The sequence below is a fragment of the Amphiprion ocellaris genome, chromosome 21 (assembly GCF_022539595.1).
Source record: "Amphiprion ocellaris isolate individual 3 ecotype Okinawa chromosome 21, ASM2253959v1, whole genome shotgun sequence".
Classification (NCBI taxonomy): Eukaryota; Metazoa; Chordata; class Actinopteri; family Pomacentridae; genus Amphiprion; species Amphiprion ocellaris.
Window position 1 is genome coordinate 8,040,804 of NC_072786.1, and position 25,649 is coordinate 8,066,452.

The 25,649-nt window shown below is 37.3% G+C and overlaps 1 protein-coding gene and 1 long non-coding RNA gene across 5 annotated transcripts in view; one reads left to right on the forward strand and one right to left on the reverse strand.

Moving 5' to 3' along the window:
* Nucleotides 1-25,649, reverse strand: part of LOC129347867 (uncharacterized) — a 129,633-nt gene that overhangs the window by 19,229 nt on the left and 84,755 nt on the right. The window contains exons 4-5 of the long non-coding RNA XR_008600171.1: nucleotides 24,762-24,843; nucleotides 294-421 (exon numbers count right to left, since the gene is read on the reverse strand). This is a non-coding gene — a long non-coding RNA (uncharacterized LOC129347867). The remainder of the gene's footprint in view (nucleotides 1-293; nucleotides 422-24,761; nucleotides 24,844-25,649) is intronic.
* tfec (transcription factor EC) overlaps nucleotides 1-25,649 on the forward strand; it is a 51,024-nt gene that overhangs the window by 7,175 nt on the left and 18,200 nt on the right. For all 4 annotated transcript variants that reach the window (XM_055006363.1, XM_055006361.1, XM_055006364.1 and 1 more), the window contains one exon: nucleotides 1,614-1,822. In XM_055006363.1, the coding sequence (XP_054862338.1) occupies nucleotides 1,622-1,822 (201 nt within the window). In that variant the 5' untranslated portion in view covers nucleotides 1,614-1,621. Of the gene's footprint in view, nucleotides 1-1,613; nucleotides 1,823-25,649 lie in introns of those variants that run through there.

Below are 25,649 nucleotides of genomic sequence, written 5' to 3' on the forward strand. Positions count from 1 at the left end.
GGCAATTAAACAGTGTTTGCACCATGCTTGGACAGCCATATGCCTTGCCAATTAACCTCCCACATAAGGAGAGAGAAGGGAAAAGAAGAGAGAGACACTTGGAGATTATAATCACACACATACTTCCACTTTCTCACCCTGCCCTCTGCTTTGTGTCCAGTCAGTTCTGCTTTGTAACAAATGCAAAGTCTCCCATTTTGCATGTGTTCTCTGCTGCTACTCCGCTGCTCCTGTGGCAGTGACAGCTAATTTGCACTCAAATATTGTAATTTAGACATGAGGTGCTTACTTACTTTCACACTTGCACCCTTCCTCTGCTCCCCCTGGGACCGTCGGCGATTGACAACTCCTCCCAGTGTAACCAACTTCTGGAATAATCTCCCCAGCGTGTTCCAGTGAAGACCGATCACCTTTATTTCAGCTTTTAACACACAAAAAAATAAGTGGAACATTTTAATTTCTAACATGTTAATAGCAGTTCCCCATACTGGAGCTTTTCTTGCTTGTTTTGTAGGCTGAAAAAAGTCAGATTTTCTGAAATGTTGCACCTGTGTTGTCTAGCTGTGCTTCCCCTAATGTCAGACTTGGGCCTTTTTCCCGCATTACTGATGTGCTCAGTGACAAAACTGATGAAATTTATGTCGTATTTCTGTCGCTACTAATTTGCCAGATTTAAAGTTCTTGTTTTACAACACAGACGATGCTTCCAAAAAATAATGAGGGCCTCCAAATGATTTTAGCGAAGATCCTTTTGCCATATTTAGCCGAACAGACAATTCATATTCCAGTTGACAACAATGGATTTTCAATCCAATTGTCTTTGGAAAATATATCAACTGATTCTGGTTAAGGCACGACCCCTGAGATGCTTTGATCTGAGACATGCAGCTTGTAATTTCCCACATCTAATCAAGTTTTTTAAATCAAAACAATTAAATTTTATATAATTAGGCTCACTACAAATCAAATAAGGAAGCATTTATTTATTTCACAAATAAGCATGATCATTTTGACCCAGGTCTGAGTAGGTTTGAGGGAATCCTCTGAAAAGTGGAAAAACATCCACTTTCCAAAGGGAATCCTCTGAATAGTAAATATTTTTTTAAAGTAATTTCCAGGCAGAAACGTAAAAAAAAAAAGCTACAGTAATCATAATCAGATTATCACTTCTTTGTGGAACCATTGATGTAAACTAAGTCAGTTGAAGGCTGAGAAAAAAACTGCTATAAATAGTAAATCTATATTATATTCCACTTTGTAACTGATATGTGCTAATGTGGCTGGAAATTTTGAACATGCTACTTTAATTTTTCTATTGAAAATCGCTCAGTTTTCAAGATTAGTAACCAGGCAAACCATGGCAACTACTGCAATTAGCTCAAGTCTACGGCGGCGGAACAGTTTTCCTATAGATAGTACCACGAATTACTAATAGAAACTAACACAGCCACATCCTTTCATGCATTTCCCCTCTGCCCTCTTTTTCCCCTTCTCCTTAACAAGATATTCTCAGGGAAACTCAAATATAAAACATGATTCAATAAAGATTATATAACAACTTCATTACATAATCGGTTAACAGTTATTTCCTTTTTTTTTCTTTTTTTGTTTAGACCCAGCTATGTTCCGGTCGTGCTACGGTCCAAACAACGAGTGGATGGTTAGTCAGACAGAGGACGGACAGGCTTTTTATGATGCTGGACCTCATCCACACAGCTGGCCTCAGTTCTTCCCCCCAAGTTTCAGCGACACCGTCCATTATTCTCGTGCACAGTGTCCCTACGGTGGATCCTACAGTAGAGCACCACCCCCTACATGGACGGTAAGTACACTATCATGGTAGCACTGAAATATTTGTTTCTGAGTGTCAACACAACTCCAGCCACACCTGAAGCTCTGCAGTGGTGATTGGAGCTAAATGCTAAACTCACGTTCGACCATTTTCACCATCCAGTTTTCCAATGATTAGACAGTAGCTGTTTGCAAAGTGTTCTTGGGTAAGACACTAAACCCCAAGAAGCTCCCAATGGAAGGTGAACCCCTTGCATGGCAGCTCTGCCACTATTGAAGTGTGTGTGAATGGATGAATGAGTACTGCTAACATAGAAAAGTGCTAAATAAGAGCAGATTATTTATCCTTTGAACACATTGAAATAATACACGGTCATCTACGTTAAAATGGAGCTAAAAGGAAAAGTACATCACATCTAGCCACTGTTTTGACACCATTTTTCTACCTATAAATATACATCTATATGGCGTTAAATTGAAGAAATCTTGTTGAAAAGAGCATGGATCATGCTTGCAGCAATGCTAACACTGAATCTACTGAGCTACACCATTTCACAGAAAGGAGCAGATACGCCATGTGGCACATTGTGATGCAGGAATATTAACAAGCATATGCCATGAAAGTGCCTATTCATTTAAAAAAGGGGTATCTATTAAGGATACAGAATATTGGAAAACATATATAATATTTTAAATTGACATTGCAATATGTTGTTTATCTGCAACAGATATTGCGAGATGAAGAAAACAGAAATGTAGGATGGGTATAACTTAGCAACTGCATTGTGTTCACTGTATTGTCTGCATGCATACACACTTGGCTCATGGAGGATCCAGCAGCCAACGCTTCTGTCATCCCTGTTGATCATACAAGTGATGTTCTCACTCGTAATGATCATCTGGGGGAAATGCTGTTTGCAAAAAGTGACTTTTCAGCTGCAAGTCCTCATTAAGTAAAATGGAAAGTAAGACTTATCTAGGGCTCTGTTGTCCAGCTGGACCACAAGTCTGTTGCAGCTGCATGATGTTACACTTATGACAGCTCTGTCCCAACTTGTGCACTGCATTTTACGTACCCCTGCGGGATGGTAATTTGAGTAATGTATTGCCTACTGTTTTTAAGGTGGTCACATCATGGTTTTAAGACGCTCTTTGTGTCGACAGATATCATCAATATCTTCCTCTAAGTGAAAAGTTATCACATCAGTGACTTCTCTCTGCTGTTTGAAATCTTCCTCATATGGTGCAAAGTCATCCAAAATAGATGTTTGCTTTGGATGGCAATCAGATCTGGCTTCATCATACAAAGCTTTGTGGTATTGATTAAGTTGTCAAACAAATTAGTCATGTTGCCTCTGCAGTGACCACTGGAGACAGAGTACTGGGTTTTGGTCAGCACTGTAGTTTCTAGCTGAAACATTTCCAAATAAATGATGTTCCATTTCTATTCTGCAACCAAATCTTCTTTTCAACAGTTCTCTCCTGTTCCTCATTCATTTTGCTTGCACACAAAGATGTTAACAAACTGCATGCCATGTCAATAAAATTTCAAAAAACTCTTAAAATCCTTCAATCTGAATATATTATTTTCTCTCAGACTTTTCTTGTAGATTGGTCATTTAAATTATCTTAGGACAATATCTTCTGACTTCAGCTGGGCATATTATGAAAATGCATTTATTTGTGTCAAAACTAATTTTGACCTGATGGCGACAGTTTATGACTTCAAGTTTCAGACCATCCTTCCTTCACATTTCCACTGTTCTGACGATCAGTACATCTCAGTTACACTTCTATACTTCTGCAGTTGCCATTGTTTGTACATTCCTCTCCCTTTGTTTCCGTCAGTCTCTTTACATTACATTACACTAATGACGAAACAAAGGAAAAAAAAGCTGTGATCCCAGTGTAAACAACTGCCACCTCTAGTTAAAGAGTTTTTCTTACTCACACATTTCCCCCCTAATAGGCCACGTATCACCACAGGGATATAATTACCGAACTGTGAGGTAAAACAATACGTTGTCACACGTATAATTACAGAGCGCCATCGAATGCATCAGCCGGTATAAATATGAAACGAAAGCAGGTCGTAAACACAGAAGGGCTCCACTGGTGAACCTCCTCCTGCCAGTTGCATATAAATATCAATGACACATTGCTGCCTATTCATCGCAGCTATTTTTCGAGCCCTTTGAAAGAAAAAGGGCAACAAAAGCAGAAGAGATGGTGCTTCTGCTGGCTAAATATTGCACTGTGATTAATCTGTTTGCTACTTTTAGAGATTAAACATGCTTGTGCTTACAGTATTAGCCTTTTTGTTTGTACTGCTGTCATTCACACACTATTTAACTGACCGCTGGGGGTCATTTCTTTGGATTTCTGTCTCTGGGGATCATAGCATTGTTGTCCATGAAACTATAAAACCCACAAACCATCTCCTGACAGACCACTAAGCCATAACCGGCTTCTTCAATTGCTGTATGTCACTGGACTGGAAGTATGCATAATATGTGTATTCATGTGCTACGCCCTTTTTTTGATTGCACAAAGATTGCAGGCCTCATCTGGGTTTTAAAAAAAAAAGAAACGCATCTATTTTCCTGCTTTGCTTTGATGCAACACTAAACCTGAATTTTGGATGTTTGGGAAAGGTTGGGGGTATTGTGAAAGGAGCCAAACGACTCCCAGATCGGCTGTAGTTGCCTCTCGGCTGTAAGGAGGGGAATTTCCGGAAGGGGATATATGAATCAGACTTTTAGAGGAGGAGGAACAGAAAACATCCCTACATTAGATGGATGACTGGTAGACTTCAAAGCATTGTTGCACTATGTTTTTCACCTCGGTAGGAGGCCTTTCATGTGCTAAAGTTGCTCTGCTGTGTGATGTGTGTGTGTGTTTGTGTGCATGTGGGTGTTTGCGGGTTTGATATCTGCCTCAAGGTACGAGCTGCCCCCTTCACTACCTGAGGATGGATGCAGGTGGAGGAGTGAGGTGAGGAATGGATGCATTTCCAGACCTTCAGCAACCAGCAAACCTTCAACTTAGCTGAGCTAGCTGGATATTTCCTGTCCAAACATATCGTTTGTAACATGAGTGAACTCCATTTCACACTGGAAATACAAATTTTTTCTAGAATTTTTCTCCCAGATTGTAAAAGTTGCACATGAAACGCCTACGTCCAACCCATTTCCTTTTCCATATTTATATTTGAGTCATATCTGACCTCATATGGTTGTCAAGATCGATACACTGAAACAGTCAGCTTCTTCTGTATTCTGTAGGTTCTTTGTTATTCAGGTACATAATCTCCCCAGTCTGCTCCTTCAAATTGCAGTCTGGTGTTAGACCCCAAAGTTTGTTCCAAAATCAAATCTGCTATGCTCTGAAACCACTCTCAAAAACAACACTGCAAGTGAATTTTTACTATGCGCACTACAAGTCAAGGTTTGTTTCTCTAATATCCATGGCAGAGCCTGTGAGTCACGGTGGAAAACAGACACACAACTGTAACGTGTTGTTGGGCGGGGGAATGAAGCCGTGCAAAACATAAATTCTACACATCCAGCTGGCCAGCTCGTACACGCTGAAGCAATCAAAGACAAATGCAACAGTTGCTTTTAAAAGTGAATTTTTTCCTTTTTTTTGAGTATGAATACGCACTCGGTTCAATCTTGTTCACACGAAACGGCATTTTGAAGCATTAAGTGTGAAAGCTTCTCGTTTTGCACAGTGGAATGTTTGATTGCGGATTTTCTAAGTGGGATCAAATGACTGATCCACGCTGGAAAACCCTTTTCTCAACTCTACAGGGTCTGTTAGAACTCCACTACAACTAATGAGTGGTGGAAAGTAACTATAAATACTTCTACTCTAGTACTATATTCCCATTTTCTGCTACTTCATACTTTTACGCAAGAAGCAAACAGAGTATTTATTTTAATTTCCTTGCACATTTAGTTTAGAATACAAAACCTACCTGCAAAAGCATAAATTATGATGTAATATTATAGATTACCATAAAACTCAATTGATTCCTGAGGTTGAATTCATATATATATATATATATATATATATATATATATATATATATATATATATATATATATATATATATATATATATATATTACAAACCAACATGTACAGTATTACTCCTGTACACTATCATCATCATACGTGCAATATCTACTCAGGTTATTTATCATTTCCATATTTTTTATACAGCATGCTTTCTGTAATGTGTATTTATTATATTTATATAATGTATATTTGTATGTAGCTTCCCTTTACCTCTTTTCCTTCTTTGTTTTTCTGTTTTGCAAAGTTAACTTTGAGAAACGCGCAAACAATTCCAATGTACCTGTACTTTTATGCACCTATGCATATTCAATTCCAATTCTACATATTATACTGAAACACGCCATTCTGCAAAATAAGTACCTCTTGCTTTTTAGGTGTCGTTTTATGCTAATACTTTCGTCCATTTACTTAAGTAGCAATATAAGTTTCTACACTGTGTGTAGTACACAAAATCTGAGTACTTTCTTCATGCAAATTCTAGGTGGGCAAATGTTAACCAGAAACAGGAATTAACCCGACTCCTGCAGTTGAGTCAGGTTTTGGGTTATTTCACCCGACTGTATCGGTGACAAACGGGGAACAAAGCGAGATGATGAACAAAAACTAATTGGAAAAAAGGAGCTCATGCGAATGTTGCTAATGCAAACATGGAAGTGGGAATCAAAAACGCAGCAGAGAATAAGAAAAAAATAATAATAATAGCATTCACAAGGTGCTTTGACAGTCAAACCATGCAAACACAGAGACAATCCAGCAAGACATAAGGCATAAGGAGACAAGACAGAGCAGTCAAATGAAATGAACTGCAAAAATGCTAATAATAATGAATAACTAGCTAGGTTAGGATGCATATCAAACAAAGAAACTAGGCAGTAACAAATTAAAAAAGAGATGAAAGATGACATCACACCAAAGAACTAGGCAACCAAAATTGAAATAAAGCAAAAGAGGACATATAAAATAAACAGATAAATAATACATGACTAGATAATAGAACACTAAATCTAATTAAAGCTGCAAGTAAATGTCATATAAAAGCAAGCGGGTTTTAAGAAGTGATTTGAAAAAACTCTGCAAGCCTTATCTCCTCTGGCAGGTCGTTCACTTTGGACTTTAGCAGGATTGGTGTGAAGGAAGGGAGGAGAAGAAATAGCAGGAATGCGTGCAGCAGAGACCTCAGAAAGTGGAGGGTGTCGGGGCCAAAGCAGGCCGAAGCATGAGAGAGCAGCGGTGATGGGCGTGGACCACCCATCTGGACTGGCTGAGCGCCTGGACCGGCTGGCTGGACTGCAGTTTGCCCGCTGTTTTGGACGAGGCACATGCACGAGTGAAGGAACACAGAGACAGACGCCCCGTGTAATAACTCAGAGAGATGAAACAATGTCTTGGAAATACTGAACGTGTCGGCGGAGAACACACATGCTGCAACCAGCAACTGAACGCTGTTACGGCTCATTTCATGCACAGTGCAGTTTGGCCCGGTTCCGCCTGTTATTTGCGTGTTCACAGTCTGCAGGCATGTCAACCGTTTTTCAAACTCAGTGACCCCAGAATGCAGCACTGTTCCATCAACTACATAACATTTTGCTAACTCTCCTGTTATGTTCGTTTCTCAGGAATGATGCGTATTTAATGATCTAAAAGTGTCAGAAACCAAAAAAATCCCAATAAAACATTGCTCATATCTCATTGGTAACTCCATTACTAACCATTTCAATCAATATTTAGTGCAATGGTGTTCTTTCCACTCACAGATCATGGCTCAATGGGGATAATTCACTCCTTTTTCATAAAAAATGCACGTTAAATTTTTTTTAATGTACATTGGAATGACGTACATATAAAATACAATAGTTTTACATGACATTGATTTTTTTGAAATATTATTTTACAGTTTGAAATTTTTTCTTTTTATTGAGTGATGTCACAAGACACCTCTTCTGTTCAGAACCAAATTGACCCAGTGGCTTAAAATCATGACAAATGAATCATGAAGATTTGTATTGAAAGCAAACTTTATTTAAGAACTTTTTTTTTAAAAACCAGAAATACATCAATGTCACCATCAATGTCAATGTCAGATTTATTTATATAGCACTGTTAAAGGCCTCTGGCCAACCAAAGTGCTTTACAGTAAAATAAATCATCAACAATACCAGAACAACAAAAGCAATACAATGAAACAGTAAAATAAAACAGATAAAAGATCCATTAAAGGTGACGCTGCTCAGCCAAAGGCCAGAGTGAACAAGTGGGTCTGAAGACGAGTTTTAAAAATGGAGAGGCTGTTCGCAGACCACATAGAGAGGATCAATGCATTCCACAGCTGGGAGCCACAACTGCAAAGGCTTGATCACCTCTGGTTTTCTTGAGAGATCGAGGAACGTCCAGGACCATCTGGTCAGCTGACCTCAGGGCTCTGGGGGGTTGATGCACCTTAACAAGGTCACATAAATATTCTGGGGCCAGTCCATTCAGAGACTTAAAACAAATAAAAGAATCTTAAAATCAATCCTGAACCTAACCGGAAGCCAGTGAAATGAGGAAAGCACCGGCGTTATGTGATCACGTTTCGTTGTCCCGGTTAGGAGACGAGCTGACATGAAATTAACCATTTTCATTTTACATGTTTATTACACTTATTAAGTCAAGCAGAAGAAGTTTCATACCGAAAAAATACAATTTTTGGTTGGGGATTTTTTAACTTTAAAATGGGTCGATTTGAGCCGCAACATAACAGGAGAGTTAAGACATTAAAAAAATAATAAAAAGCTATGCTCATAATCACAGTACAAATTAGTTATGATGTGACCATGAGCCTCTCATTCATGCAAACAGTAGTTATCTTGAGGCAGTCATGCAGTGGTGAGGGTTTAAATTGATGTATATTTCCTAATTAGATCTGTGTAGAAAAATACTTATTATGGAATAGCAACTGAAAGCTTTTTTTTCCCAGAGCAGCTGGACTAAACTCATTTTCTGACCCCTTCTCCATACTCCGCTAGCAGTCTGATTTACACAGTATACTGTAAATGAAATTACCTAATCAAATGAAGTCTTAGTTTTAAATTCTGTTATCTATGTGACCTGAAACAATTACGCCTACGGAGACAACGGCCTCACTGTTTCTCCTCAGTTTACCCTGTATAAAAGCACAGCTACACACAGGTGATGTATTGTAGTTTGTTTTAGCTTTTCTCACTTGTTGGCATGAAGCTGCTTCTAACACAAGTAAGGGAAACATTGTTTCCTTTTATAAAAAACTCACTTAAAATCTAAATTACCTTTCATATCACGACAACATAAATTACACTCTATGATCCTGAGTGCTGTCATATTTCTGTGGATGATCAAACTAAAGGTCAGATAACTATGAAATATATTTATAAACATCATATATTATATAAATATAGATGTCAATATATTTGTATATACAGATAGATATTTAGGAAAGGACTCATATGTTAATTGCTACAATCATTATTTATTTATTCATTTATTTTTGGGTAATTCCATTTCATATTTTTAGAACAATTTATGTTCAACCATCTCTGATATTATAGTATAAAATACATATATTTGTGAAGATATCTGTGAAATTTTACATTGATTTGTCAAATAAAATACTTTCGGAGACAATAAAATTCTTTCAGCAGATTATTTTTTTTCCATTGAAATGTGAGGTTGTGTTTGAACGACAGTATATCATGAACAATTAGGGATAAAAGTCTAACATTTTCACTGTTATTTCTCACTGTTGTTTAACTATTTTAAAAAAACAGGCCTATAATGTAATTTCAGTTACATCAGATATCAAATATTCAGCTTATTGCATTGCTCTCCTACAAAGTGACTAAAAACAACATGTCCGTCTGCACTGAAACATGATTTTCTTAGTTATATTTGGAGAACTATTTTGAAACTCCAGACCTCTCTTACATTTGGATTAAGCTATCCATCAATAGTTTTGATTCATTGCAACTAGCTATATCTCCTTAATCAGTCATGAAAGTTCAACAAAAAAACATTTTTTGCCTTCATTTTGACAAATAATTAATATTAAAAAGAACTTTACATGTTTTGTTTTGTAATATTGCGACAAAGATACAAACTTTTCAGATATTATCACTTCATTGACTTTTTCACTAGTGTTTTTTTCAATATGTGCTCAAAGATGGGACTTTTAAGGACAGCTTCATTTTTTTCTCTCCATATTTAAGCTCAGCTATAATCAGAGATTGTTTGATTCACTTGTCTAATATTGCAGATTCTGAATAAATGAGCAATATCAGTGATAATTTCAGGCTTTTATCTTTAATAGTTCCTGAGATATTGTCATCCAAACGCAGATTCATGTTTTACTGTGTGAAAAAACTTGTTAGAAGGCAACATTTAAAAGAAAAAATCTCAAAAGTACTTGATATATCAATCTAAAATTATCATAGGTATCAATTCAAATATGCGTCGTTTAGGACAAAAAAAGTTTCAAGAAATTCAGAGATTATCCACATATCTATATATACTACTTTTTACAGCTTTTTCCAATTCTTTTTTAAGTTTAAACAACTATTTTTTGATGCCACCTGTCACTTCAACATCTTTTTAATCAGGCGACGGAATTGTTATCTTTCTGATAAATTTTCCACGGAGGTCTTTTCCTTTGACCCTGTCTGATATGTAAGCATTATCTTTAACGCTAATAGGATTAGACATAATGGCCATCTAAATGCTTCACATTGGACACAACTCCCGCCTAACAACACACACATGCACACACACACATATCAGCACCTGTCCGGCTCACCCCTGACCTCCTCTTATACAAACCGTTCCAACAGCGGAGCTCAAGCCATCAGACTGTCCCCTTAATTGACACGCAGAACAAAAACACCGGTTAAAACATATCATAATCCCTCAAGGTGGGGCGGTGGGGGGTTTCGAGGCCACCAAGAAAGCTATTCACTGCATGCAGAAACACAGAGAGACCTCCGGGAAAGACATTATGAGGTGCTGGTATGAGACTTGGTATGACACCCCTGGGAAGAATGGTGATTAGAAACGTAGAGGATCAACTACACTCAGGGGCCTTTGTTACCATCTGGTCATACATGTGAAAACACTGACTAATGCACGGTTGATGCTACAAGAATGGCTCCAGGCAAGTAATGATCTTGCACCTACTGTAAAGGCAGAAGTGACAAGCTTCTTGCGCTTACAGGTGCTTAAAGTGGAATTATAGCTCTGTAATTATAGCCGTAAACATGTCCGTCAGTCCATGCAGGTGAGGAAAATTGCTCAGTATATTGTGTCAATGCGCTGTGGGGCCACAACATCTTTGTCAAAGTCCACGTTAGGACACTGCCACCTTTGGCAGATAAAACAGCTGAACATACTCGTGACAGTTCTAACACTTCACCACCTGCCTTTGTACCATTTCAAGCTATTCACTGGACTTGAACTACTTGAATTTCAATAAAAAAATGGAAAAATTGGGGTACTCTTAAACTTTTGACTGGTAGTGCATGTTGGTTAGAAATGTATTTGTCATGTGTTAAAGACAAACATAATCCAGGAGAAAATCAGTTTCCCTACAAACATAGTTGACAATGCAGTTTGGCTGCATAGAAATGTAATTGTTGGGAAACAGGCCTCCGTCATAAATAATGCAGCCAGAGAAGCCTGTGCAGCATGACAACATCAATGGTAGATTACTGTTAGAAGGTATTTAGGTCGTGGGATAAACCACACGAAGAAGTATGGTCTCCTTAATAGCATGATTCCATTGTGAAGTCCAACACACTGAACAACCAATCAAGGCGACCAGATACATTTTCCTATAAATATAACTGGGAAATGTTCATTAATGTATCTGACAAATTGCACAAAATGTTGGTAATGCTGACAGGTTCATTTCATAACTTCTCTGGCCCCATTCGACTTCTACGCCTCCAAGATCCTCACAAAAGCAGCTGCTAACTGTTGCATGATTGAGGCTAGTGAGTAAGGAAGATCATGCCTTTGTGGTGGCAGCACCAAAGTTCTGGATTAACCTTCCTCTTTCAATCTAAACATTCTCCTTCATTCAAGAGAAATCTCAAGACACGCATGTCTTTAATGGTTTTTGGTCGGTTTTAGAGGTCTTAAAAGTAATTTATATGAGAAATAAATCTTAAATCAACTCTGGAATTGTGTTATATAAATAAACTTTTCCCTAAATTTGTTAACACACACACACACATCAGTAAACTGTCCACTAACAATATATTTCATTTGATTTCGAACAAAACATCAAATCTTGTACACAATAACTGCTTTTAACAATTATATTGTGTGACATAGTTACTGCAATGTAAAGGTACAGCACTTAATTTAAGTGGTTTTGTGACTTAACCCACCATCTACCCCAACCACCTCCCTGTGACTTCTGCTTGGTACGTAAATGTAACTTTCCTTCATGAAAAAATGTAGCTGCTGAAAATATCCTAGGCAGGTGATTACGTCTGATATCACAATATAATTGGTAAAACAACTTAGTACTGAATGCATGTAGTATGTAGAATATAAGGTTGCACTATAGGACAAGATTCTACAGCTCTTGAAAGCATTAATATACCATCATATTTTGCTGCAAAGATCTTCACGTAAATGTTAGAAATCTTACGAACGTATTTTACTGACGACTGATTTGCCAAATACGGCAAAAGTTTAAAGGTGATAGTTTGGGGTCGGACGACTTTTCATTTTTTCTTACAGTGCTGGAGTCTGCCTGAACACAGCCTAAGCCTGATTCTGTAATGCATCGTTCCTGTTCTGATTGATACAGATACAATCAACGAGGGCTGATGGCCGTTACCTGGATTCACCTCATCAGTTAGTGGAAAAGTAGCTTCCTTAATTATTCTGGACATTAAAAGTTCATCCTGTTCTGCTTTTACCTCTGGAGCCTGTCTGGGGCCTGAGATTGTCCCCAAATGCTTCCACATTAAGATTGAAAACATGATTGCCCCTTTTAAATTAGTGCTTCAGCGATAGTTATTTTTAAACTAAGCTTTTTAAGTTTGACCTTGTCCTTATGTTTTACTTTCCTAAGTATTAGCATATAGCATAGTATGAATTTAGATGCTGATAACATAAAAGTATTTAAATTAAGCTATCGTAATGCTTCACATGATTTACAGCACTCCTCTTTTAATTTTTCCACCTTTCAACATAGAACGCTGGTTGATATCATTTGGTTTTGTTTTTTTTTTTTTAAACAAGAATTTACAAAAAAGTCTCAAGTCAAAGTGAACACATATTTCTATAAAACGCTGTCGTCGAATTAAAAACTTAAAATGAAAAATATGTGATTGCTTAAGTATTCACTCCCCTCAAGTCAGTGTTTAGTAGATACACCTTTAGCTGTGGATAGTTTTCAAATAGTACTTTGCTGCATTAATTTTCAAGCCTTTCAGGGCCTGCTGCCGAGAGGCATAAACACATGATGCTTCCACCATCATGCTTCACAGTGGGGATGGTGTCTTTGGTATGTGCCAATCATCGTCTTAAGTCTGATGGTTAAAAACCTCAATTTTGGTCTTGTCAGACCAAAGACTTTTCTTCCAGTTGACTTCAGAGTCTCCCACATGCCTTCTTCTGAATTCTAGTCAATATCTAATATTTTTTTCAACAGTGGCTCTTTCTTTGCCACTTTCCCAGAAAGCTGTAACTGGTGAAAAACCCAGGCACCTGTTGCTATCTGCATTCTTTGGTATCTTGGTGGCCCTTACTTGTACCTTTTGTTGTACAGTCACTGAGTTTTTCAAGATCACCTTTGATAGGCAAATTTATGCATGGACCATATTTCTTTTATTTCTTAAAGATGGATTTAACTGTAAAAGGGGATATTCAGTGACTTAGAAATTTTCTTGTATTCATTCCCTGACTTATGCCTTTCAATAACGACTCACCAGTTACTAGACCTTCCAGTCTTTTTCTTTAAGCTATAATCACGACAGACACATTCACTGCCCTCAAATGATCTCCGTTACACTAATTCTGGGACTTAATTCTGTGTTGAATGAGCAGAGTTTATTTAAAAAGAGTGAATATGTATATATTCACTAATTTTACATTTTAAATGAATGGACATTACTTCCTAGGTATCTGTTTCACTTTGACATGATTGAATCTTTCGCTGGAACTTCTTGTCAGAAAAGCAAAATTGAACTGACCATGTCTCAATGTTGAATAATAATAATTAAAGTAGAAAACTTCCAAGAGTGTCAGTGAATACTTTTTATAGGCAATGCAGGTCAACAAAAGAATTTTTCGATGTGTTTGGTAACTCATTTGCTAATCAGCTGGCATAATCCTCTACATTTGCATGTCTGCTTTATGCAAGGATTAAAATTTAAAATGACATTCTGAAATGTTTTCTTTATGTGCCTCCCATAATTATATGGGATAAGTGTTCAAGTGATTAGGTCTTGTGTGGATAAGATGGAGCAGTAAAGTGATCAGTGACATGATAAAAGGCCATTGTTCTCAGTGTATAAAGAGACAATGACTGGTAGTAATTATCTTAAGAGCATGAGCCCCATCAAGCCTTCTACTTCCTAGTCCCACTCTTATCTATCTCCATCTCTTTACATTTACGCCTTCGTTCCCCTTGACTACGAGTGGGTTTGTGTCCTGTGGCAGTGTTTTTGACTGTGGTCCTTCAGCATTCCTTCCTGCTTTCACATACTTAGGGAGCAAGTCTTTGATTGTGCCAGTATGAGTATAATTTCTTGTGTTTTAAGTTACTGAGGCCTCTGGACCCCATTATATTTAGGCGGGCAGATGGTGTAACGAGTTGGATTGCAGAAGAGAATCTGAAAGGATGGGAGGTTGTGCGATATTTTAAAATTTTCAAAAAGTAATTTTGGTTTTATCACCTATGATGGGATAGGAAGAGCTTTCAGATTGAGCCACAAAGTCCACAGGGAGACATAAATTGGCACAGGACCTCCTCCAAGAGACCAAGGATAACGGTCACATGAGTTTTGTTTTGATTTGTTCAGTTTTGATTCCTTTACGTTTACGCATGTTTACAAAATTACATGGTTAGTCTTGCAAATATATCACGCTTTGATTAGATAGCTACATATTGGACACATGGCTGAGTTTAGGTACCAAAAGTACTAGTTTGGTTTTGGAAATATCATGAATTGAATTAAATACAAACCTTTTACAACATATTTGAAGCCTCTTGTCAATTTCCTGGGTTACCAGAGTGATGATCCCCATTTCCAACTAATATATGATTGGTTGGCTGAAAAGAACCAATAATAAAGTAATAAAACCATCCAGCATAAAATAGGTTACCATCAAAATGTAATGCAGAATGTAGCGTAGTTGTATAGAAATATTTTTGTTCTCAATCGCAAATATGATTTATGAATTGACGTCACTTTCCAGCACCATTTGGACGGCAGCAATGAAGCTAATTGTCAGTTAGTAACGGCCATGGTTTATTACAGTGATGGAAATCAGTCTAGCAGTGCACGACTCCAACCACTAGTTCCTATAAGCACACACTTTTAATTGTATTTTAAAAGTTACAAGGGGCCATTAAATTAACAAAATACATTTACAAAAATCCACCCTCAAAAAATGAAACAACTGGCAATGGATTCCAAATGTCAATTTATTCATCCAATCCAATAAAATCCTTTGATTTCAGCCTGGGTAAATCACACATTAGAATGACTGATTTCACCCTTTTCAAACTCATTTTTGGTCCCACACCTGTCTGAGTCGCTGTGCTGCAAAAACTGAGTGGAGACTAGAGGCTTCTCTGTGCACAGCTGACTAGCTAGTCCACCATATGAGGCAATTATGGAACACAGATGTTCATGTGAGGCATTTGGGTAAAATTGTATTCATATTTTGACTCTAGCTGAGGAAAAGTCTGGTTTTAAGGCTTATTTTGATGCAAAGGTTTGTGCATTAATAGGAATGTAACTCAAAGTGTGGCAAAATAAAAAATATTCTGTCCCCAATGATCAGTGAATAATCATGAAAAAACAATCATAATCTTAATATTGATCAAAAATAACTGTGATTAATATTTTGGCCTATCAAAAGACAATTCAACAACTAGACTTTTAGCCAGAGAAAGGAGTTTGTATGGAACTGTCAATAATCTGAGAAAAACGTATACATACAGTCATATATACATACATATACAGAGCAATATAGCAAATCTATGCCACATCATGTATAAAATGATTGCTACTGATAATCACTTCCATGGCAAACTTCAAAAGTAGGAAACAAAAGTTTCAGCAACTTCTTTTAGTAGCTTTTAAGCATTTTTTTTCCAAAATAGTAAACACGAGTATAACTTTGATTCGACAGAAAGTTACAATGATGCTGTAACTTCACTCACCTCAACATTTCTTTGCCAGAACTTCATAACTTTCAGCAGAACACTATCTGGTGACCATACCTGCAACCTCTTGGTTTACTATTGCCCTGTTTAAACCACTGGGCCACACTTCCTCTGGTACTGATGCCATTGTGGCTGAAACCCATGAACCAAACACAGCCATGCAGCCAACCATTCAGCTCAAAGCATCACCAGGGCCCCCACATACTCCATAACCTTTATAAGATTAATGCAATGGATTGAGCAGGTGTCTGCCAAAATTCCATTCCTATTTAAAACTCTGGGCCCATACCAGCAGCCTAATCCTATTAGGCCCAATTGAGTGAAGTCGACAGTCTTTTTCAGTTAAACTAAGTTTATGCACTAATAGGATTCAAAAGGGGGCAAAAAAGGTACAATGTCTAGAGAGTAGTAGTGCTGGTGTGTGGCTGGGGAAGTGGACAGTGCACTGGGAGTGACGAACTACTGGGTAGTTCAGTAGTGGGTTCCTGCTGGGATTAGGGATATGTGTTTAAGAGAGGGAGGAAAGGGGGTTGGAGGTCTCCCTGGAGGCTAGATAAGCTCAGGAGGGGGAACAAGACTAATGTAACTCATATTCAGGAGCCCCTGGTGTTTGTTTATGATCCATGCATAATACAATATAGGATGTTTGGGGGAATACGGTGTGTATTCTTGGCCTGGGTAAATTTTGGAGCAGAGAATCACATGTATCTGTATGTGTGTGAGATATATAAATACAATCACATTAAATATACTGTTTTAAAAAAAAAAAAAAGGTAATGTAAAACAAAAGGTGAAAATCTGTCACCAAAGGTGCCAGGACAAAAAACATAACAAAAAAAGTCACAAAAATGGTGGAACACTGTATTATAAAGCTGCTTTAAACAAAGTAGAAGTGTAATTTCTATTTTGAAAAAAAATTATTTTTTGGCCTGGACATTTCTTACAGTCAGCGTGTATGAAAGCTTTGTTGATGATTTTATTAGATATTAGCCATAATTTAATAAAACAAGAAAAATCATTTTTAAAAAAAGAAAGAAAATTAAAAATCCCATTTTTCAATCTTAATTTTTTCTTTCAAATAACAGCAAATATATATAAAACAATGATGTTTGTTGCTGACTTAAATACAATAGTAAGAGTGTCATTTTATTGTCAAATGCTGTAAAAGAACAAAATACCTTTCATAAAAATACAGATTTTCGATGTGGACATTATTTACAGTTTTGGCCTGTATTCTTTTTTCTCTTTGTGATTTTACCAGATAATATCTGTAATTCAACAAAACTGGTAAAATATGTAAAATAGCACTTAAAACGATTAAATATTTTTTAAAATGAAAGATACACAACATTTAGTAACAGCAAATATTGTATATATATATATATATATATATATATGTATATATATACACACACACACACACACACACACACACACACACATATATATGTGTGTGTGTTGCTGATTTAAATGTAGTATGAAGACTGTAATTTTACAGCCAAACTACGTAAACAAATAGACTAGAATCATTTAAAAGAAAAAAAAAACTTTATTTATGTGGAACATTATTTAAAGCTTTGGTATTTTTTTTTAAATTTACAGTTGGCATGTTTAAAACAATACCTATTTCCTATTTACTGATAATACGCGTTATCTGTCATTTAACAAAACAGTAAAAAATGTAAAGGAACATCAAATTGTTCAAAACATTACAGTTAAAAAATGCTTTAAAAAAAGCAAACTTTTTTTTTTTTTTTTTTTACAGTGTAGACAGCTGCATAATTGCAAAATGTAAACAACCATTGTTCTCGGATCTGGATTTCAAGGAAACGAAGACAATGAAGTGACTTAAAAGCATTAATGAAATAGATTTTTATCCACCAGCATCCATTTGAATGTCAGCACATGCAGTGGATTTACGATAATACGCACGTCACAGGGGTAATGAGATTTTTCTCAATGAAATCATCACTGTAAATTAAGCAGATCAGATAAACACAAAACACAGACATGATTGCACGGCAATTCTATCAAACTTTCCTTGAATTTTTTATGGGACACAACAAAAGCCAAATAAGCACTTCCAGTCTCAATTACTCTCCAGATATCAACACTTCCATCAAAAACTTCCTGGTAAGAAAAGCAACCTGAAGATATGATCTACACTGTCCTGAAGCCAAATGAAAACACCAGCGCAGTCCTTAAAAATCAAAAAGCTTGTCACCTCATTGAGTCCTTTCTGTTTTTGGCTTGTGGCTACTACATGATATTATCAAGGCCCTTTGTTAACACTCTCCCAACCTCCCGCCAAGTGGCCTTTTGTCCCCGCTAAAAGACAAGATGAGCAACCGAGATAGGCAAAGCTTCACGTGCTCACACACACAGCAAATTAAGGAGGTCAGAGCAGGACACAGCGTTTAGCCGACGCTGCCAGCGACCGAGACACGGCCTGAGGATCCGTCCTTTCAGGGCTGACCATAGCCAGAGGTGCAACATGGGACTCCCTTTGAAGAAAACACATCCAAAAGGACCCGAGAGACAAAAGATTAGCGCAGACTTCTCCAAGAACAAACAAGACGACAAAGGATCTGAAGAGAGACTTGATGTCTAACTGGAAGTGACAAAGCGCATATAATACAGGTTTTTAGAGTAATAGCACCAAGTTAATAGATTAATAATTGCTTTACTGTTATATGACACCTCCACACTGTGTAAATTTTGACAACTCATTTAGTTTCATTTGAACCAAATGACTATTTATCTGACTAATTTAGTTTTTGTCTTGCTTTTATTGTGAAAAAATGCCATCAACACGTATTTTAGTCATACGGTTCTTTGACAAAATCAAACCAAATGAAGTAGAGTAAACTACATCACAACAAGCTACATAATAGTCCAAATTACAACAATATAGTACATTTTCACAGTCTACATCAACAACTATCAGTCCAGACCAATAGGAATGGAGTTAATTATCAATTATCATTATTATTTTAGGGATGTACACCTTAAATAGAAACCTCGAAAATAATTGTTAAGACAGATGAATGTCACAGAAATATGGCCATATTTGTATTTCGTAGGATCCACTTAAAGACAGTATTAGATAATGCAGATTAAAAAATAATAATAATAAAGTTCTATAGGAAGCCATCAAGTGCATAAACTTTCAGATAAAACGATGCAAAACCTTATCATTTTAAATTACTCTGCACAGCATTAGAATGTTAAGATCAAGTTCTTTCCTTCATGAAATAATGTTAAATTTGTACCAGAAACTCCAAACTTGTGCAACTTTCTCCTTGATTGTATCCTGTTATACTTTATTTTATTGTGGAGTTTGCTTCAAGAGACTGTTTTAAAAGTCGAGGTACAACCAACTCTCCACATCCATTGGCTCAGACAAATGGAATTATAAATTGGCTGGCAGATAATTAAACAATTATATGCTGTCTATTCTTATTATCGTGTTAAAGAGGATCTGCTCTCACGGACGTTTCCTAATCTGATTACGAGCCTCCTTTTCTTCTAATATCACTTGCAGAACTTCATTGCCTTTGTTTCCTGCATTTGTATGGAATCCCATGTAAATGTCAAATTGTTTTTCCACTGAACTATATGGCACAGTTTCTTTTTTTCCACATGAGGACAAGAAGAGAGCAAAATTAATGCATTAGGAATATACAAATATATATCTTTTATTGCTTTTTCCTGTACGACAGATGAATATGGGCCACTACAAAAATGTACAAATGCTGATGTGACTCTCAAAAGTCCATCTTAATCTTGAACTAAGTAATGCGTTTCCAATGGTGCGTTAAAACTGTCTCAGACTGTGAAAAATCATGAAGCACAAACTCTTTTCAGCTGCTATGGGAACTTTAGAAACAAGCAGTCATTCATCTTGAAGGCAAGTGTTTGAAAAAGGAGGAAAAAGATACACATTAGTGTCACATATTCCTGTGATTTGCTCGGCAGTAGGCGACCTATCACACAAACATTTCAAATATTTGTATTTAAAAAATGATAAGAAAGCATAATAAATACAATATATTTTTCAATCTGGACATCTTTTTTGATTATGTTGACAGATACATGGGATTTTAACCTGCTGAGTGAAATGGCAAGCATTAACAACACAATAATCGGCTAGAATTTAACCTGAGAAGACCCTAACAGTCCACCTAAAATACCCAGAATCCTTGCCAAAGCACTATGTATTTATTTGTGTGTGTCTGAGAGACAGATTCCAGTGACTGAGATCTAAAAAGTTGGGGAAAAAAAGAGAGATGCAGCTTAGTACAATGATAGAACAGAGAGAGGGAGGGTGGGGAAAAAAATCAAAGAATTGGAATAATTGGCATAATTCAAGGTGGCTGGGCACAGTCAGGGGGAGTGTCAGTGTTGGGCGAATCTTTTGCCATCCTCAAAGAGAGACGGTCTGCACAATTAGCCACACGAACTCTGACCCCGCTCAGAATAATTAATGAATAACAGAAGGGATAAAGACAAAAGGCGCGGAGCGGTCTGGTTGAGTGGTGAGCGAGGGTAATACATCAAAGAATGCCGTTAATTGGCCCTGTGGCTTTCATTCTTTGCCCTATTTCTTTCAATTCATTGACTCAAAATAATGGGTTCAGGTTCATTATCAACAGGTCGTAAGCCCTGGGAGTGCCAAAATTCAACAGGAGAGTCAGGGGGTGTGTGTGTGTGTGTGTGTGAGTGAGTGTGCACAGAGGCTTGCCAGTCCATGTGTACAAAAATGTGTGTAATGGCTTAGCTTTTTGCCTGGAACCCCCAAGTCCTGACAACATCAATTGCACACGGGGAAAACTAAGGGCTGTATAGTTCTGCTGGGGAAGAGAGCAACAGGGCCGCATATATATATATATATTTTTCTGTTTAGAATTGCAACTTTTGTTGTTTGCGAGCGCTGCAAGTGCCGTCACGATGCTGGAATATAACTGGTACGGACAGGTAAGTGAAGCTGACACACCTACTGCTGTAGACGGATGTAAACATGTGCATAGATACAGAATGTGCTGATGGCAGATAACAATATTGCAGCGTACTGAGATAAGTGGAAAAATATTATGCTTATATGATAACTGCATAAAATACAGCTTTAATTGAATTATTTTCAAACATCACAGAGTTCCGATTATATTTCCACTGCTTCAAATCCAATTTTTCTTGAAACAATACACTCGCCTCTTTGAGTGCTCAAAATAAAGACTGGCCTTGTTTCAGAGAGTTCTTAAAGGACCTTTGACGGATCATGTTGGTATAAAATTCAAGTTCTACAGGTTGTATTTGAGGTTGAATAATGTGGGTTGAAAGAGCACCTGACGCTCGATGCTTAAAATCCCATTCACTCTTAATTAAACACTATTTGTTATGGTGATCTGCCCTTTTTCCCTCACAAATTCACACTTCCAGGCTGCATTTTCTTTGGAATAACATGAAAAATGTATTTAATGCTTGACACCGCACCAGCACAAATTCAAACACTCACTGCTTGTAGCTGTGAAAGTCATTCGGCCTCAGTATCAAAAGGTCAAGTCTTGTTTGTTTTTTTTTATCTGTCTGTGGGTTTCTATCTTTTGTCTCCTCTCACAAACTTCATTTACTCAAAAATGTCAGAGAAAACTAGTGTGCTTTAATAGCGACAACCTCAGTGAAAGTACTCCTCTTGAGAACCGGAGACCTTAAAAGGGTAAGAGGGAGGTTAACTCAATTGCCATAACTTTATCTGCTCACAGCACGTGATTTTGTTAGAAAAACATTGCAGCTGGCTACACACGGAAATATTCCAGCTATCCTCTTGGCTGACTGTTTTTCTCTCCCTCTCTCTCCCTCTACTAGTCCTTTAATTGCCGTACGAAAGGTTTCCCATACCTGGGTGAGCCATGTCAAGCAATTAATACCCTGAAATACGCCTTTTAAGTGAGTCTTTTGGTCTCTGGGCCGCCCAGTTGTGATGAAAAGACCGGTGTCGTCTCACGTTAGCTTCGCACAGGTGCCTCCTCGGCCTACACATCAGATTATTACCATAACCGCAGATGGGGAGAGGAACTGATAAAGAAGACAGATAGGGGAGGAGGGGGTGAGATAAGGCAGAGACAGACACACTTTGGAACAGCTGAAATTCTGTAAGCGACAAAGGATTTTTATGTTTTAACCCAATAACTACAAACCATGTTTACAGTGAAACAGCGAAAATGTTCTGCTTAGATCAATTTCTTATCTTTCTTGGACCCACTTTTATATATACATCAACAGAGGGACTATTTTCAGCAAATTAAATCTAGGCTTATACCCACAACCAAATTACCCCATTACAAAAAAAAAAGACTTTGACAGAAATTTGTAGATAAAAATACATCTCCATCAAACCATGTTGAAATGATCCTAAACCAATAAAATGGTAGAAGATCAATCGAAAACATAACGTATGCCTTGAAAAAATGGTTAGCTTGAATAAATAGTATGCAAAATTTGCATTTAACAGGCTAAAACACGCATAACCACCACAAAGACCCTTTAATCCCTCGTGCCATCGTTCTGTGCACCTAACTATGTGCACATTGTAGACTGTGTTGCTCACGTATACTGAGATGAAAGTGATCATTTATGATTCTACACTATGTAACTACAGCAGTGTTTTCATTTTTTTGGTTCATGGATGAGATCTATCATCTTGAAAACTTCACAGACAGTGGCAAAAAAAAAAGAGAGGAAAACTCACCAGTGCACCATTTGTTTCAGTTCATGCATGAATTATCAACGCATCAGTAGAATAAATGCAACACATGCTTGAACATGGACACTGGTGGGAGCAGAAGAAGTGAGCAAGTGGTGTTCAGGAAGCTTCAGTCCCACTATTTAACTAAAAGAAATCCTAAATGTGGAGTTTTTAATGTGTTCTGCTTATTGCTGCTTCATTTAAATGTTTGGCGTTTACCTTAGAGAACGATGGATCAGGAGACATCTTGTATCCAGCAGTGAAGACTCTTAGATTCTGGGGTTTTCAGTGCCTTATAAAGGTAATAATGTGTAAAGTTTCCTGATACTGTTCACAGCAGATATTAGGGTATACAAAGTACAAGATTACAGTTTGTGTCTTGCATCCCTAAACCTATTGCCTTAAGAAGAAACCTCATTATGGACAATGCTGCAAAACCCTACATTAAGTACAATGAATACTTTCTGTTTTATGTGTAATGCCAATGTTTTTAACCTTACTGCTTACAACTGTGGTATATAAAGGCAAGGAAAGGTTAGGTTTATGTCAAATAACTCATAATGAAGGTATGGTAAGAGTAGGATGATTGCCAATGTCGCTCCAAAGGATGTTTTTGCAGCAATTATACATTTGAGTGAGGAAAGTGGGGCTTGTGTCTCATGTAGGATTTTTTTTTTTTAAATAGGGAATTTATGAAGTATTGAAATGGGTTTGATTAGGTTTAAGTAACTATAAACTACTTGGTTAGGTGTAGGATAGTCTCTAGGCACTGACACAATGGTCTGACTCCACCTCATTATCATTCTGCTAAAGAGGGAACACAAAGCTCTGGCCTCGTTATATTTCTTTATAACAATCATCATCATCTTGGGCAGTGCCAAGTCCAGGATACAACAACAGTGAACCCTCAAAAAACTGATGGGAGAATTGCTTAGGTGGAACATTTGCATGCAGGCAGGCGAGGACTTTCATTGAAATGGCAGGGCTGCCTTATCTGGCAAAATTTTTTCAGTGCAACAGGTAGCTAGCCTGAAAGTTGTTACTTCCTGTGGTAAAGACGATTTTGAAAACGTGTGAAATGCCCAATCAATGGGTGGCTTATACCAGTAGTCTACAACCGGGGAGTCCGGTTACATTATTGAAGAGATCTTTTCACATCTACAACAAGCTTCTCTTCCATTTTCTCGGCTAACAGGGTGACAATTCTAGCCCCAAAAAGAAGCAATAGTGACACACCACCATCTCTCTGCAAAAGTCAGGACATTCTACATGCATTTATTCACATGACCAAACCTATAAACCTCAGTTATTGTTGTTTGTCTAGTCAGGTTAGGCTGTATTATTGTAAGTTAGGTTAAGGTAAAGATGAGATTTGATTATGACAACTACAAAAAGGTGAAAGGTGGCCCCTGCATAGATGTACTCTCTACATTACCCCACTACCAACCTAATGTTGTGCATAAATATACCACACATGGATGACAGTTGGTATTGGATATAAATCATCAGGACAAGAACTGTTTGTGAAGAATATAAGGCCTTTTCTCTTAGCATTCTGGTCTGGTACAACTAAAACACCTTTAACCTTTAAACTAAAAATTAAAGGTTGACAACTGGTTCTATGAATGTATGATATATAGTTGATCCATTTTGGTTGCTGTTTAAAGCTAAGCTCTTCAAGTTCCATGTTCAAAGCTGGTGAACCTTTAATTGTGGTGAAACTTACATGATAGAAGGTACTTCCTGGCATGTGCCCTGAAGGAGGTTCATGGTAGTCTACGATGACACACTTGGTCGCCTGGCAAAGCCTAATGATTGAGAAGATAAATTGAAGTCAGGCACAGCTAATTACTCAATTTACCCAAGACTAGAGATTGGAGTGATGAAAGAGGGCAGCTGGCAGAGTAGCATGATCCAAAAGGTCCTGGGAAAAAAAAGGAAAATTAGGGGATTTGTGTGCTCTATACTGCACAGAATTGGTATGGATGGAGGTGCATTTTCTCAAAGTTTTAAGTAAGAAGTTTAATTTCAAGTTCCAGTTTTGAAAATGAACACAATCGGCCAACGGAAATTCTGTCTTACATGGCAGTAAGTATATAAGGCAGGATGCATGAGATAATGATATAATCTTTTTTTTTTTTTTTTTTTTTAAAGAAAAAAAAAGGCCGGTATCTGATCTCTTTCATTCTTGGTCTTCTGCTGGGAAGAGGACCAGTGGCACTCCTCCCTCCGTCACAGCAGCTTACTCGTTCAAACGGCAAGGGCACAGAGATAGCCAGACGGAGCAAACAAACAAGGCTTTGTCCGCAGCACAGACCATATATTATTAGTTCGGGTAAGGTCAAAGTTGATTGAATTTTCTGCTTAGTTCTCATTAAACAGCTATTGCATTATTTAATTTCCCACAATCAAGTTAAGGAAAGGGGTGGGGGTGGCAAATCAATATATATCCGCCAAAAGCTTTAGAACAGTGGACTGCAAATTTAGTTCACAAATGCACTTTATATTGGTTAGGGACTGTAGGATCCTCTTTTTGATGCCATGTTAAGCTTCAAAGGTCAGAGGAGCTGCACTGAAATATTTCTCATTTTGATCTTTTCAGATATCCGAGTTC